The following is a 15,027-nucleotide window of genomic DNA, read 5'->3' on the forward strand; positions in this document are numbered from 1 at the left end:
AAGAAGAAGCGGAGGGAGAGGGAGGGAAGGGGAGAGAGGGGAGGGGAGGGGAGGGGAGCGGAGGCCCCTCAGAGACAGCGTCCGCCCAGGGCCGCCCACTAGAGGAGGGTGTTTGCCCGAGGACCCTGATGAGGGGAGCAGGGGATGGGGTGGACGTGGGACCACCTGCGGGGGAGCAGGGATGCCCCCGGCCGCTCGACGGGTTGGAGGAGGGTCGGACACCGCGCCCACGCTGTGCGGCTCCGTCACTGAGCTCCGCGTGCTTCTGTCTGCTGTCCATCACCCGACGCACCTGTGGGCAGCGCGGGGCCGTGGGGCCCGGGCTAGCAGTGCCCACAAGGGGGCCTTGGGGCGATGGGAGGGCCTCTGCTCACCCTCCCGGCCAGGGCTGTCCACCTGGGCCTCGCTGACGCGGGCGGTCGAGCGGCTTCCTGGCTCTACCACCATCTCGGTCACTCGAGACAACCAAAGAAGTCTCTGGGCGTCCCCAGGTGCTCGCGGGGCCGCAGTGCGGGGCCGGGCTGTGATGTCACGTGCAGCGGGCTGACCCCGCGGGTCAGAGCCTGCCACCCTGTGCTGGATGCGCAGCAAGGGCGAGCCGTGAGACCAGACCAGAGCAAAATCACCCCACGAGATCGCGAAGACCCAGACACGCCACGAGCCCCTGCACCCGTGACGGCGGACGGTGGGACATCTGTGTAGGAAACGTCGTCGTGTAGCGTTCCATCACAAGTGTCACCCGGGACTCCCGGGCGAGGGGATCCGAAAGCGCCATTCGGAGGTGACACTTGCAGGGGGAGGCCGGAGCCGTGAACGGAAGCAGCGGCGGCACCGCAGCGGCGGGCAGTGGGGCTCCCGACCCGGCCAGGGAGGGCCGAGGGTGCACATGGTGACTCCGCTGCACCAACGGGCGGCCGGGCTGCACGAAGGCGAACGAGCGTGTGGCTCAGTGGCACCTGTCAAGTGAGTGCACGGCTTCCGGCACAGCGTGAGTGACCCAGGGACAGGGCTCTGCGGGCTCCCTGGGTGGCTGTCAGCACGGCGCCCGCACCCAGGGAGACGCCCTGAACCCCAGACAGCTGGAGCGGGGCCGCGGGGGCAGCCGGGTGGCACGGCGGGTGGCGGAGGTGGTGAGGCAGGTGGGGACCCAGGAGAAGAGAACGCGGGAGCTGCTGGCAGGCCGGGCACCCGGGGCCTCGTGCACGTGCTGAGGAGCCACTGCAGGGGTGACACGGGCTGCGCTCGGGCGGCTCCGAGGTCACCCGGCCTCCCGGCTGCCAGGTCTCGGAGGGGGAAGCAGATGGGTCAGGAAGATGCTTAGGACACACCGTGCGAGTAGCCGCAGCGAGGAGAGGAGGCGAGGGGCCCAGGGACGGCGTGGGCGCGGGACACGGACCTGCACAGGCCGAGGCCGCTCGCAGGCCCTGGAGGAGCAGGGGTTGCAGATCCGCCAGCCGCTCGAGGGTCACGGCGACCCGGGCGACAGCGCGTTTGCCAGCAGAGAGAAGAGCCAGACTGCGGGGCGTGGGGGCAGCCGCTGAGCAGTCGGGGGGGAGAGGACCTCCCTTTCCTACATCTTACCTCAAAATGGAGCAGAGGGATAAAGGCAGCAGGAGGGAGAGACTCGGGTGCTGTTGCCACGTTCCTGCCATAGGAGATGGGCCCCGCGCCAGGGAGACCACGCGCCAGGGAGACCGCCCGCAGCCCAGCCCGGCCCCGAGCCGCCCCCAGTCTGCAGGGTGCCGCTTCTCGGCGGACGGGAGCCAGGCTCCTTCACCAAGAAGGTGCAAAGCTGAGGATGTGGGGTGCAGGGCCGGGGATGGGCCTCCCGTCGGGCAACCCGCCTCCACCTGGGAATCCGCGTGGCCGGGGGCCAGGGCTGACCAGGGAAGGGCGCACCACAAGCCCAGGAGCAGCAGGGGCACGGTCTGGGCCCCCTGGTCACACTGTGTGCCCACACGGGAGTCCATGTCCATGCTGAGTCTGCATCCATGCTGGAGCCCCGTCCACCTGAAGTCCCGTCCACCTCGAGCCCCGTCCACATGGAGCCCCGTCCACCTGAAGTCCCGTCCACCTGAAGTCCCGTCCACCTGGAGCCTCGCCCACCTGGAGCCCTGTCGACCTGGAGCCCTGTCCACACTGGAGTCCACATCCACACTAGAGCCCTGTCCACCTGGAGCGCCGTCCACCTGGAGCCCCGTCCACACTGGAGCCCCATCCACCTGGAGCCCCATCCACACTGGAGCCCCGTGCACACTGGAGCCCCTGTCCACCTGGAGCGCCGTCCACCTGGAGCCCCGTCCACCTGGAGCCCCGTCCACCTGGAGCCCCGTCCACACTGGAGTCCACGTCCATGCTAAAGACCCGTCCACCTGGAGCCCCGTTCACCTGGAGCCCCATCCACACTGGAGCCCCGTCCACCTGAAGCCCCATCCACACTGGAGCCCCGTCCACCTGGAGCCCCATCCACCTGGAGCCCCGTCCACCTGGAGCCCCGTCCACACTGGAGCCCCATCCACCTGGAGCCCCGTCCACCTGGAGCCCCGTCCACACTGGAGTCCACGTCCATGCTAAAGACCGGTCCACCTGGAGCCCCGTCCACCTGGAGCCCCGTCCACACTGGAGCCCCATCCACCTGGAGCCCCGTCCACCTGGAGCCCCGTCCACACTGGAGCCCCATCCACCTGGAGCCCTGTCCACACTGGAGCCCCATCCACCTGGAGCCCCATCCACCTGGAGCCCCGTCCACCTGGAGCCCCGTCCACACTGGAGCCCCATCCACCTGGAGCCCCGTCCACCTGGAGCCCCGTCCACACTGGAGCCCCATCCACCTGGAGCCCCGTCCACCTGGAGCCCCGTCCACACTGGAGCCCCATCCACCTGGAGCCCCGTCCACCTGGAGCCCCGTCCACACTGGAGTCCACGTCCATGCTAAAGACCGGTCCACCTGGAGCCCCGTCCACCTGGAGCCCCGTCCACCTGGAGCCCCGTCCACACTGCAGTCTGTGTCCATGTGCCCCGGGCGTGTCAGTAAACGGCCCAGGTTCTGGTCCTTCTGCAGAGTCCCGTTCCCTCTGTCCCGTGTGACCTCGTAGGACAGGGCGCTGGCCGGTGCTACGCCTGTACCTCTACCAGCACTTTCTGCCCCGGCTGCACGTTTTCCCACGCAGAAGTGTGAGCTTCTATTCCCAAGATTTTGAGGAAGGGAAGCGTGGCGTTGGGCGCCCTCTGTACGCCCCGCAGACAGGCCGAGGCCGCTACTCTGAGGTCGGGGTCGGGGTCGGGTCAGGGAGGGCTGTAGAAGGCGGGTCCCCCAGAGGGTCTGGGAGGCGTGGCTGCTCCCCGGGGCTGCCCTTTCTGCACCCGCCGGCCGGCCCGTCCTCACCTGCCCGGCTCCCCGGCCTCGTCCCCCAGCCGCCGCAGCCGGGCCTCCAGGTCGTGGTCGTGGTGTCCCGGTCGGGGCCGCTGGGCTCTCAGGCCTCCGGGAGCACACGGCGGGGGGGTGGGGTGCCCAGGAGGGCCCCGCGCCGGGCTCCGTGTTCGTGGGGAGCAGCCCGGCTCCTGGAGAGCGGGGTGTCGAGCGGCGGCCGCGGGCCAGCGGGTGCGTCCTGAAGCCCTGTGCCTCCCTAGTCTTTCAGGCTGCCCGAGGGCGAAGAAGAGCGGCATAAGGCTGGCGCAGAGCAAGGAAGACAAGGAAGACCAGGAGCCCATCAGGTACGGGGCGCGGGGGGCAGCGGGCGGCGGGAGGGGGCGGGCCCGCAGGCCGGGGAGCCAGGGAGCACGGCCCGGGATACCTGCCGCCCGCGGACGCACCGTCTACACAGCGGGCCGTGTGCCCAGCGGCTGCCACGGGCCACACTCCCCGTCCCGGTGCAGAGAGCGGCTCACGGACTAGGGGGCAGGGGCGGGTCCACGAGGGCCCCTGATGCGTCACCGCAACACTGAGAACCAGCGGTGGCCGCGTCCCGGCCTCTCAGGGGCTCCTGCACCCCCGCCGCCCGCCCAGGCGGTCGCCCGGGGCCCAGAGACGGCGAGATGCCCCCGGCGTTGCCGCCTGCAATGTTCGCCTCCGACTCTGGAGAAAAGTTTTCCATGAGAACAAACTAAAAATTCATTCAGATGAAAATTATCAAAATACCTGCGACTTAACAGAGTCCGGGGTGACGTGAAGGGCGCAGGAGCGCGTGTTTCCCACGGGCCCGGGCGCCCCCCCCCCCCCCCCCACGAGCGTCCTGGGCCGCCGCCCACTGCCAGCGCCTTTCCTCTCCTTCCCTCCGGCCACGGAGCAGAGGCCGCCGGCGAGCGACGCCCCGACACAGCGTGTGGCTTTGCTCCCCAGGTGTCCCGTGCCCGGGTGTGACGGCCAGGGCCACATAACCGGGAAGTACGCCTCCCACCGCAGCGCGTCCGGGTGCCCCCTGGCCGCCAAGAGGCAGAAGGACGGGTACCTCAATGGCTCGCAGTTCTCCTGGAAGTCCGTCAAGACGGAGGGCATGTCGTGCCCCACGCCGGGCTGCGACGGCTCGGGCCACGTCAGCGGCAGCTTCCTCACGCACCGCAGGTGAGTGGCTCCCAGCCCAACACCCCTGCTTGGGAAGAGCGGCCGCAAGGCTGCGGCAGAGCCGTGACCTGCCCTGGCGCAGGCGGGAGACCCTAGGGCGGGTGGAGAAGCAAGTCCCAGTCCCGCCCCTGGATCCGCGGAGGCTCTCGGCAGAGAACCTGCTGGAATTGTGCACGGGCACCCGTAGGGTCATCCCCAGGTGGCACCTGGCCCGGGGGTCTCCCGCCGCAGCCTGGACGGGCCCGGGAAGGCCAGTCATGCCGTGAACCGTCACCGCCCACGCTCCCGTGTCTGCAAGCCCCTCGAGCGCCGCTACACAGGGGCCCGCCTGTGGCTCCGTGGAAGGGTCAGGGGGTGCGGACAAATCAGAGGCCAACGGAGCGGGTTGGACGTGGGGTCCCCGGCTTCCTGGAAACCAGGCCGGCAGGAGAAACGGGGGAAAGGCACGTCCAGCGCGGGATGAACAAAGTTGCCGCAACCCCATGTCCTAGGTGTTCGGGGACGGGGACACTGAGCCTTCCAAGGTTCCTTGAAAGGAAAGTTGCTTGTTAATTGTCAAAGAAATTCCTCAGAGGTAGGAAAGTCCGACGGGGCCAGTGGGGCCCCCAGCCAGCGGCCCGGCCCAGGGGAGCCTGCGGCCCCCCAGAGGTTCCCAGCATCCGGGCACAGGGACGGATCATGCAGCTAGTGCTGGACGGCCAGGCCCGGGGGACACAGGCCGACCCCCTGCCCGGGCTTGGCCGCCTGCCCCGGGGCCAGGAAGCCTCCCTGCTTGGCCCCGGAGGTCCCCCGACGTGACCCGCCTCCTGGCCAGCGGGAGGGCCCCCGGCTGTGCCCGACGAGCCTGAGGCTCGGGGGTGGGCGCCACGCTCCTGCCCGCGCAGGCCTGGGGGTGACGTGTCGGGGCACTCGGAGGGCGTGGGGGTCAGGGGTCTCCGGGCGGAAGACAGCCGTCGGGGGCTTCACTTGCCCGCAGGAGCGGCGAACGGCCGCCTTTCGCCAGCCGGGCCGGAGCAGGGCCACGGAGGCGCCCGCGGGCAGCTGTCCTGAGTGCACCGGGCTCGGCGTGGCCCCGCTGCCGGAGGGTGGCTATGCAGGAGGGACACAGGCGGGCGCGGGTGGAGGGCGTGGAGGGCGCTGTGTGTGGAGCCCCTGCACCCCGCAGTCTGTCCCGTGCAGGGTCCCCGCTCAGTGACCTTGGGCAGCGCCCACCCTCCACCCCAGAACTTCTCCATCTGCCCAGGCTGACGCGGAGTCTGCGGAAACCCTCGCTCCCTGCGCCTTCCCCCCTGCCTGGTGCCCACCACCCACTCTCTCTTCCACGAGTCCCCTCCCACAGGGACCCCGACGAGCGGGCTCGCTCCCCTGAGCCTGGGGTCCTCCAGGGGCCCCGTGTGGCGGGTGTCAGACGTGCCCCCCGCAAGGCTGAACCACGTCCTCCTGTCCTCATTTTTTTTTTGCTGCTGGGCGGGCAAAACTGATTCCCTGAAGGCGTGAGAGGAGATGCCGGGCGGCGAGCACCTGGCCGAGCACCTGGCCAAGCCCCCAGCCAAACCCCAGCCAAGCACCCAGCAAGCACCCGGCCAAGCTCCCAGCCAAGCCCCCAGCCAAGCCCTCAGCGAGCACCCAGCCAAGCACCTGCCAAGCCCCCAGCCAAGCCCCAGCCAAGCACCCGCCAAGGCCCTGGCCAAACACCAAGTGAGCACCCAGCCAAGCACCCACGAAGCCCCCAGCCAAGCACCCAGCAAGCACCCAGCCAAGCACCCGCCAAGCCCCCAACCAAGCCCCAGCCAAGCACCCACCAAGCCCCCAGCCAAGCACCCAGTGAGCACCCAGCCAAGCATCCACCAAGCCCCCGGCCAAGCACCCAGCAAGCACCCAGCAAGCACCCAGCAAGCACCCAGCCAAGCACCCGCCCAGCCCCCAACTAAGCCCCAGCCAAGCACCCACCAAGCCCCTGGCCAAACACCCAATGAGCACCCAGCCAAGCACCCACCAAGCCCCCAGCCAAGCACCCAGCAAGCACTCAGCCAAGCACCCACCAAGCCCCCAACCAAGCCCCAGCCAAGCACCCACCAAGCCCCTGGCCAAACACCCAATGAGCACCCAGCCAAGCACCCACCAAGCCCCCAGCCAAGCACCCAGTGAGCACCCAGCCAAGCACCCACCAAGCCCCCAGCCAAGCACCCAGCAAGCACCCAGCAAGCACCCAGCAAGCACCTGGCCAAGCCCCCAGCCAAGCACCCAGTGAGCACCCAGCCAAGCACCCACCAAGCCCCCAGCCAAGCACCCAGCCAAGCACCCAGCAAGCACCCAGCAAGCACCCAGTAAGCACCCATACAGCCCCCAGCCAAGCACCCAGCCAGCTCGCCCACACCCGCTCCTAGTGGCCCTGCCATGAGGAGTGACTGGCCGCCCCGCAGCCAAAGGCCTCGGTCAGGAGGGGCCGCAGACAGCTCCCGCTGTGGCCCGGCCCCTGTGCTGTGAATGCAAAGCGGGTTTAGAATCAAAGGGAAGCCTCCACTGACACAGGAAGTTCCTGTTATTCGTCTTTTCCCCCCAAAGTGTGAGAGCCTTGCGAGGCGGGAAAGGACCGAGGGTCATGGCGCCAGGTCGTAAACGGTAGATGAAACCCCTTCGTCTGTTTTGTTCCGGGGGGGGGGGGTCAGCGGGGCTCCGGTCGGGGTCCTGAGCGGAGCCGCCGAAAAGGACGTGGAACAGGTCCTACTGCGTCTCTAGGGCGGGCTGGCTCTCCCTGAAGAAGCAATGATGAAAATGAAAACCAAGTCATTCAAAACCAATTTTTTCCCCATATAAATCCAGCAAATTCCCTCTGGGATACGCTGCTAACACCCCGGACAGGAGGAAAGTAAGGTCCCTCGCTTTCTGACGATGCGGCACGTTTTTAAGACTCACGGCCTCCACCATTCGGGGACACGTCCCAAGAATTCGGGAGCGAGCGGCTGTCCCCACCGCTGCCCCCCTTCGAGGCCGGCCCCCAGCAGGATGAACGCTGTCCCCAAAGCAGCGGCACTGAGGCCTGTGGAGGGCCCCCCCGGGGCTGTGCGGAGGGTTCCAGAAGGTCCAGTCAGGGAAGCAAGGCAAGGGGACCGGGACCGAAAGTGGCCTGAGATAGGGCAGAGGGCAGAGGGCAGGTGTCGCAGGGGCGAGCCACACGGCTGCTGCAGGAGGAGGAGACGCGGGCGCGGCCAGTACCTCCCAAGGGCTCGGGCGGGCGGCGCAGCCTCAGGGACACAGAGCCCACGTGCTGCCAGGGAGGAAAGAGCGGGGACAGAGGGGACAGAGCTGGGTGGCCCAGCAGGCGGAGCTCGGGCAACAGCAGGGCCCAGCGGGGGTCCGGGGGCAGGTGGGCGACCTGGGAAGCTGCTGCGGAGAGGGGCTGAGCGGGCAGGACAGGCCCGGGGCCCCCAGGACCCCAGGACCTCCCCAGCCGCCCGGGGAGCACGCGGTGGGCTCCCCTCGCAGCCAGGGGGTGCAGGAGGGCCACGCAGACCGCAGCCCGGCACAGCCCTGGGGAGACGCCGGGCGCAGGGGTCACTAGAGGGGCAGCACCCCGAGGCCCCTACCTGGCTGTGGGGGGGAGGACCATCCCTCCCCTCCCGGCCCTCCTCACCCGCACTCCTCGCCCCTGCGCCTTCCTGTTCCCTGGAACACGCCTCCCTCCACGTGCCCGTCGGCCCGGAGAGGCCTCCTCGTCCTTCAACAGGCCGCCCCCCCGGGGCGAGCACCCCCACCTGCGCCGACCCTGAGTCGCGCTCAGGTCCCAGGACACGGGTACCACAGTATTCCCAGCTCGAGACCAGCGGCGGCTGTGCAGGGCCCGTGGGCAGGGGCAGAGCAGGACTCACACCCAGGCCCCCCCCTCCCCCGGCATGTCGACCCAGCGGCGTCTGGCCCGGTCCCTGTCCCGGCCGCCCCCTTGCCCCACTGCAGTCCGGGCGGCGTCTGGCCCGGGACCGTTTGCCGCAGACCCAGCGCCTCACTGCGCCTGGCACCGGCACCTAGGAGACACCTCCTGCACCGTGCGGGGTGGGGGGTGCGGGGTGCGGGGTGCAGGGTGCGGGGTGCAGGACGCCAGGAAAGCCCGGGGTCTGCTGCAGACAGGCGGGCGCCGGCCCGGGGTGCGCCGGGGGATGTCATCTGCGCTCGCCCCGCTGCTCCGAGGGCGCGGGTGCTCCCACCGCCTCCATCTCCTCCACCCCAGGGCACGGGAACAGGCCGCAAACCAGAGCCACCAGGGCTAACCCTGCAAGGTCACCAGATAATCTTAGAACGAAGCCTTCTCCTTCACGGGGCTGGACCGAAGAGACTTTTTTTATTTTTTATTTTTTTCACAAAGATCACGTCCTCGTCCCTCTAAAACGCTCGCACCCGGACCCTGGGACCCGATTTACTTTATTCCCAGCTTCCTCGCAGTTCATCACAAACGGGAGAGCCTGTCCTCGAATGTTTATTTTGCTTGACACTTGCCAAGAGAATCGTTAAAAATAAGCCACCAGCCCGAGCGCTTACTCCGGGCTTACTCGTATGATCCATCTTCTCTGCAAGGCTCTGCAGGAGCTCGGTCCCTCCCCGGCACCCAGGGGACCCAGGGCAGCATCACCAGATGCAAGGGACGCTGGGAGATGTAGTCTCCCCAAGGGGCGCTGGGAGATGTAGTCTTCCCAAGGGATGCTGGGAGGTGTAGTCCCTCAAGGGGCACTGGGACATGTAGTCCACCTTGGGGATGTTGGGGAGACGGGGTCTTTGTGAGCCCAAGCAGAGGAAGGCTCGGGCTACCCCGTTTCCGCTGGATGTGAAGAAGCCACTGGTTAGTTTTACAAACATACGTCACTGATCCACGGCGCCCTGAGGTCCGCATGGTCCCGATTTTAGAGATCAGAAAACCAACAGCAAGAAGGTGAGGCTCTCTCCCGTGGGCACTCGGCCTTAAGGAGAGGAGTCTGTCCGGTGGGTGTCACCCGTGGACCCCTGCATGCACCTGCGGGACCTGGCCCGGGATGCTCACAGCACGGGTGTCACCTGTGGACCCCTGCGTGCACCTGCGGGACCCGCCCGGGATGCTCACAGCACAGGGACTCGGGGAGGCCTCGGGACCTCCGGGGAGGCCCTCGGGGGTCCCCTGCTCTTGTCCAGGCAGAGGGGAAGCAGCGGGGGGCAGACCTCTCCTGCCCAGCTGGAACAGCCCTGCCCTTGGCCCCCCATGGAGACGTCCGCCTCTGCAGGGGGTCCTCTCACAGCTGGGACCGCGCCCCTCCCTCCGAGGCCAGGTGCACACCCAGAGGACCCGCCCAGAGGATCCTCAGGGAGCTCCCAGGTACTCTGTCAAGACCTGTGATGACAAATCCAAATTCCACAGCTTCGGGGAATTGGTGACCTGCCAAGCCAACTGTGCTCCAAGCTGTGGATGAACCGGGGGCCCTGTCGCCTCGGGAGCACTCCCCCTGCACTCTGTGTGGCCCCCTGGTCCCTCACCCTTCCCTGCGGACACTTGTCCCCTTTCCCAGCCGCCCTGGGTTGTCTCCTCTGGCTTCTGCTGCTGGCTGCAAGAGGCAGGACGAGACTGGAGGTCATGGCCCAAGCTCCCCAGACCACGTGGTGGTTTTCTGTGTCAGGAAAGCGCGTGGAACGCATCATGCTTCCCTTCACCGCACCAGGAGAGCCGCCTTCTCAGTTCCAGATCTCTTTCCCAGAGGAGGAGGGGGAGTGGGCTCGGGTGGCCCATCTCCAGGAGGAGCTGAGCTGCCAGGGGGATGGAGATGTTCATCCAAGGCCAGACGGGGATTTGCTCGATGGGGGTTTGCTGGAGCCCCGCTTCTGGGAAGGTAGCCAGGTCCCCTCTCCCCTCTGGCCACTCTGGTCATCTTACCAGGTGGCCTCGTCTGCAGGGAGAGGTCTCTGTGCTTTGTTCGTGGCCCACTTGCTGGCCCGAGATTTGTGTTGTTGCCGGAGGAGCCTGGAGGCAGGGTCCACCCCGCAGAGGCACTGTCCTTTGTGCAGGACGGAAACTCCTCAAGAGGGGATACAGGGAGGTCTTGCTGAGGAAATAGCTCTGCTCCTTGGGGATGCACGTGGGGCTGCAGAGCCCGGGCCCCCGACAAGAGCCGCCCGCACATCCTACCCCTGCACACACCCCCAGAGGGAGAGAGCGAGCCTGACCAGGGCCCACGGTGAAGCTCGACTCCGGCTCCTGGACACTCACCGCCTCCCAGGTCCACGCTGGTCCTCAGAGCTGTTTCCACGGACGGTCGTCCTCACCGATTCCCGGCGGCATGAGAAAGCCTTCGGGAGATTTGAATCCATGACCCTTTGCGGCCGGCTGTCTGGACGTGCCCCGTGGGGCTGGTCCCCTCTGCATGGCCGCGTGCTGACCGCCGCCTCCGAAGGCCCCTCGGTAGTGAGACTCCTGCATTGTAATCTCCACGTTCCAGTATTTGACAGGAAGCATCTGGGAGGGAGAAATGCACCATCAGCCCCAAACTGCGACCCCCCCCAAGACTCCCCCAAGGCTCGAAGGTGAAGGTCGCATCCGCTGACCCTCCGTGGCCTCAGGCAGCAGGTGGCCGTGGTGCCGGGTTTGCGGGGTCGCCTGGTCTCGTGGTCACAGGAACTTTCGTCCTGGACCCAAGTCACACCTGCACCTCACGCGTCTGTCCCTGGGCGGCCAATACGCACCCGGCGGCCGCTGGAGGCCCACTTACCCTTCGGGGGTCCTGGGCAGCAGCCAGTGGGCTCCCGGCTCTGCAAGGTGACCGCAAGCCCACGGCTTAAACCTCGCCCAGCTTCCACCTCTGCTTGTGCGTGTCGGACGCCTGCCCCGGCCCCGGGCCCCTGCCGGGGTCTCGCCAGGCTGAAAGCAAGGTGTGAACAGGTGCGTCCTCACCTGGAGCCCACCGCCCGCCTCAAACGCCTTCAGGTCCTCGGGGCTCCGGAGCCACCTCCCACGAGCAGGTTATTCTGCGCTCAGGCCTTAAATTAAATAAGTCGTCATACCGCGTCTGCCTCAGGAAACGAGCCTGTGCTTGTGCAGGGAAGAGCGGCCAATGAACAAGCAGCAAAATTATTAATTCAAACAAGCTCATCTTTATCTCCTGTAAACAGATGAAGAAACCGAGCACACGGGCGCCCACGGGCACCCACGGGAGCACGGGCACCAGGACCTCCACGCCGCGGCCGGTGGGCGCCCTCAGACTGCACCGCAGACCCCGCGTCCCCCTCGGTCCCCATCACCACGACGCCAGCCTCAACTCGTGAACAGATCCTAGGTTTTCAGGGAAACAGCAGTTTTTTAAATGTGACGGTGTCACGCGAATTCCACACGTCTGTGTTTTCTGTGCCAATTTTTGTCCTTCCTCCGCATGAGGCAAGAACGTAGCCTGGCTCCAGCCTGTGCTGCCCGCGGTCGCCGAGGGGGTACCCAGGAGGCATCTCGCCCCCGGGCCCTGCGCCCTGCCGTCCACTGGGCTCCATCCTGGGCACAGGCGCCTGGACCACCTGACCGGGAGCGGCGGGCTGGTGGCCACTGGCACTCACCAAGGTCTTTCTTCTGCGCCCTTGCTAGCCGGATGGGAGCGTGTCCCGGGGTCTCCGGGGCCCCCCCTCCTGGCCCGGCCCTCTCCGTCCTCCCTCTAGCCCTGCCGTCTCGGTCCAGGCCCACGGAGGTGCGCGGTCCCTGCAGACGCTGCATCGGCAGCTCCAAAAGCCTCGCCCGTGACACGGATCTGATGTTGGCCGCAGAGCCCGCGGAGACGGCAGGTGCTGCGTGGTGTGACGACGCGGCCTCCGGGACACGGGAAGATCACGGGCGCAGGCGGCTGCACGGCTCCGGCTCTCAGGGCCCACAGGCCGCGGGCGCCCCCGGAGCCCCGGGGAGGAGTCGGCGCCGTCTCTCCGGAGTCACTGACACCCCCTGCAGCCGGGCTCCCTGCCACCCTGACCCACACGCGGGGAGAGAAACACCTCGGACGGACAGACGGACGACACAGGCGCCCGGGTGGCAGTCAGGAGCGAGGCCGCGGCGCACGGGCCCCGGGGACCCTGCGGCGGGATGCAGGGCGAGCTCGGAGACAGAGCCGGAGGGGGACGCCTCTGGAAGAAGAGCGGGGCTCCGGACGCCCGGCCTCGTGCCCCCCACCCTGGGGTCCCCGGCACGTGGGAAGCGGGAATGCCCGGTGCAGGCCGAGGCCTTTCGCCTCTTGCTCCGGGGCTGCTGTGGCCCCAGCCCCAGCCCGGGTGCGTCCCCTGTGACCTCCAGATGGGAGGGGACCCCCCACATCTGCAGGGCCCCGGGACGGGCCTCGGCAGGCACCACTCGGAGACGGGAACGAACAGCCAAGGAGGACCAGCCACCTGAGGAAAGCACTAAGGAACGGGCTGAAAGCAAAACAGACCTTAAAAAGGAAAGGAAAGGTCAGAGAAAACGGACATTTCTGGAAAGAAAAAGATTTTTTTGATTTGTCATTAGGTAGAAAAGGAGACTAAATAGAATAGTGTGACTTACTCTCTTCTTAAGCCAAGAGAAGTCAAGGGAACAAGGAAGATCTTTTTAAAACAAAGAGAAGGGGAATAAAAAGTTGAGGGAGAAGGTCAGCGTGGGAAGTTGAGGAAATCTCTCTTAATTTATAAAAATGAGAAAAGAAGACAGTCTTTAAAAACCAGGGAAAGAATTCCTGGGGCTACCAACCAGCCCGCTGGAGACTCCAGAAGGCGGGAGGGGGAGGAGCCGAAGAAAGATGCTCACCAAGGAGAGCCGGGGAGCCCGGGCGCCAGAGAAACCGCGACGCGGCCCCGTGATGGACACGGTCCCCGAGCAGCCGAGGTAGCGCAAGGGCCTGCTCGGGCGCCTCCCGGGTGCTAGAGGTCAGGGCGCGGGACACGGTCCCCAGGCTGTCCTGCGGGGTGAGCCTCCTGCCAGGTGATGCTCCTCCAGGTGACACTCCCACCAGGTGACCCTCCTGCTAGGTGACACTCCTGCCAGGTGATACTCCTGCTGGGTGATGCTCCTGCTGGGTGACCCTCCCTCCAGGTGATCTTCCCACCAGGTGACCCTCCCACCAGATGATGCTCCTGCCAGGTGACCCTCCCTCCAAGTGACCCTCCTGCCAGGTGACCCTCCTACTGGATGACGCTCCTGTCAGGTGACCCTCCCTCCAGGTGACCCTCCTGCTGGGTGACCCTCCCTCCAGGTGACGCTCCCTCCAGGACGCCAGCCTTCCCCACGGGCAGCACAGCAGCGCCCTGCCGTCTCCCCACACGTGTGGGGCTGGGCGTCCTGCAGCCCTAGAGCACCGGCCTCAGCGTCTGGCCTCAGCGTCTGGCCTGTCCTCCGCGTCGCCTGGCAGACAGGGTGGGGCTGTAACGGCGTCAGCAGGTGTCTCTGCTGCAGGCCCAGCTGCACGGCAGCCGGATCTCATCTCTTGCAAGTGGCAGCTCCACAGGAAGAGGCTGGTAGAGCAGCTGCGGCAGTGAACAGTAGGATAAAGTGTCGGGGAGTGATACTTGGCTTGCGAGACGCTGCTTGCACCCGGGTGGAGTACTGAGCCCCCAGCACCATCCCTAAGCTCTGTGCCCAGTCACTCCGCGGGCGGCAAACGGCCGGGGGGCAACACGTGCCACCCTGCTCCCGGCCCCTTGCTTCCTCCCGGGAACACGCCTCCCCCTGCCTGCCGGCCTGCCAGCCCTCCTGAAGGAGGTCCCTTGGGGTCAATGACCTGTCAGCCGTCTGCCTCCCCGCTCCCTCCGGAGCCTCCACCTGGAAGCTGCTGGACTTGCCGCCGCCGCTGACCTCGGGCCTGGGGGGCTGCAAGCTGCAGGGGCCACAGGTTAAGTGTCCGGTGCCCGGAGTGACCACAGCTAAGACTGTGACTTCCCAAATCCCCGCCCAGAGCAGTGCAGTTTCAGTTAGAGGACTTTGCATGGTGGCCCGCTGGGTCCTGGAGGGAACCGCGCTGAGCACCCCGGGTCCCTGCCTCGACGGGGACAGGCCGCGCACATCCCCCGCGTCCTCCAGCCAGGTCGGTGCCGGGGATCCTCTGGACCTGACCCAGGTCCCCCACGCGTCCCTGTGCGCTGGGCGAGGGGGCTCGTGCTGGAACAACCACGGCTCCGTGGGCCTGTCTCTGCCCCAACTCGGTTTCCAGCTTTGGGGGTGACTCCTGGCGTGGGCCGTCGTCTGCACCCTCGCTGCCCCTCCACGCTCTGAAAACTGAGAAAAGCAAGGGGCGGACGATGGAATCAGGCTCCGCGCGTCCATGCACCCTGGGAGCCCGTGTTTAAGCGGTTCCGGGCTTCTGCAGGCTCAGGCCCGCGGCCAGATTCTAGGTGGCCATGAAGGACCCACGTGTGCCCACTCCACGGGCTTTGCCTCACCAGTCCCCCCCCCCCCCCCCCGCTTTGCTGCTTTGCACCCGTGCGCTGGGGCATCGCTCGATTCTGATCACTTCTTC

At 67.2% G+C, this 15,027-nt stretch overlaps 1 protein-coding gene across 50 annotated transcripts in view; it reads left to right on the forward strand.

The window, feature by feature from the left end:
• The window catches only part of MYT1L (myelin transcription factor 1 like), a 409,061-nt gene that overhangs the window by 379,594 nt on the left and 14,440 nt on the right, over positions 1-15,027 (forward strand). For all 50 annotated transcript variants that reach the window (XM_072767848.1, XM_072767862.1, XM_072767844.1 and 47 more), the window contains 2 exons: positions 3,631-3,714; positions 4,340-4,561. In XM_072767848.1, the coding sequence (XP_072623949.1) occupies positions 3,631-3,714; positions 4,340-4,561 (306 nt within the window). The remainder of the gene's footprint in view (positions 1-3,630; positions 3,715-4,339; positions 4,562-15,027) is intronic.

This window comes from Vulpes vulpes, chromosome 8, assembly GCF_048418805.1.
Source record: "Vulpes vulpes isolate BD-2025 chromosome 8, VulVul3, whole genome shotgun sequence".
In the NCBI taxonomy this organism is placed as follows: Eukaryota; Metazoa; Chordata; class Mammalia; order Carnivora; family Canidae; genus Vulpes; species Vulpes vulpes.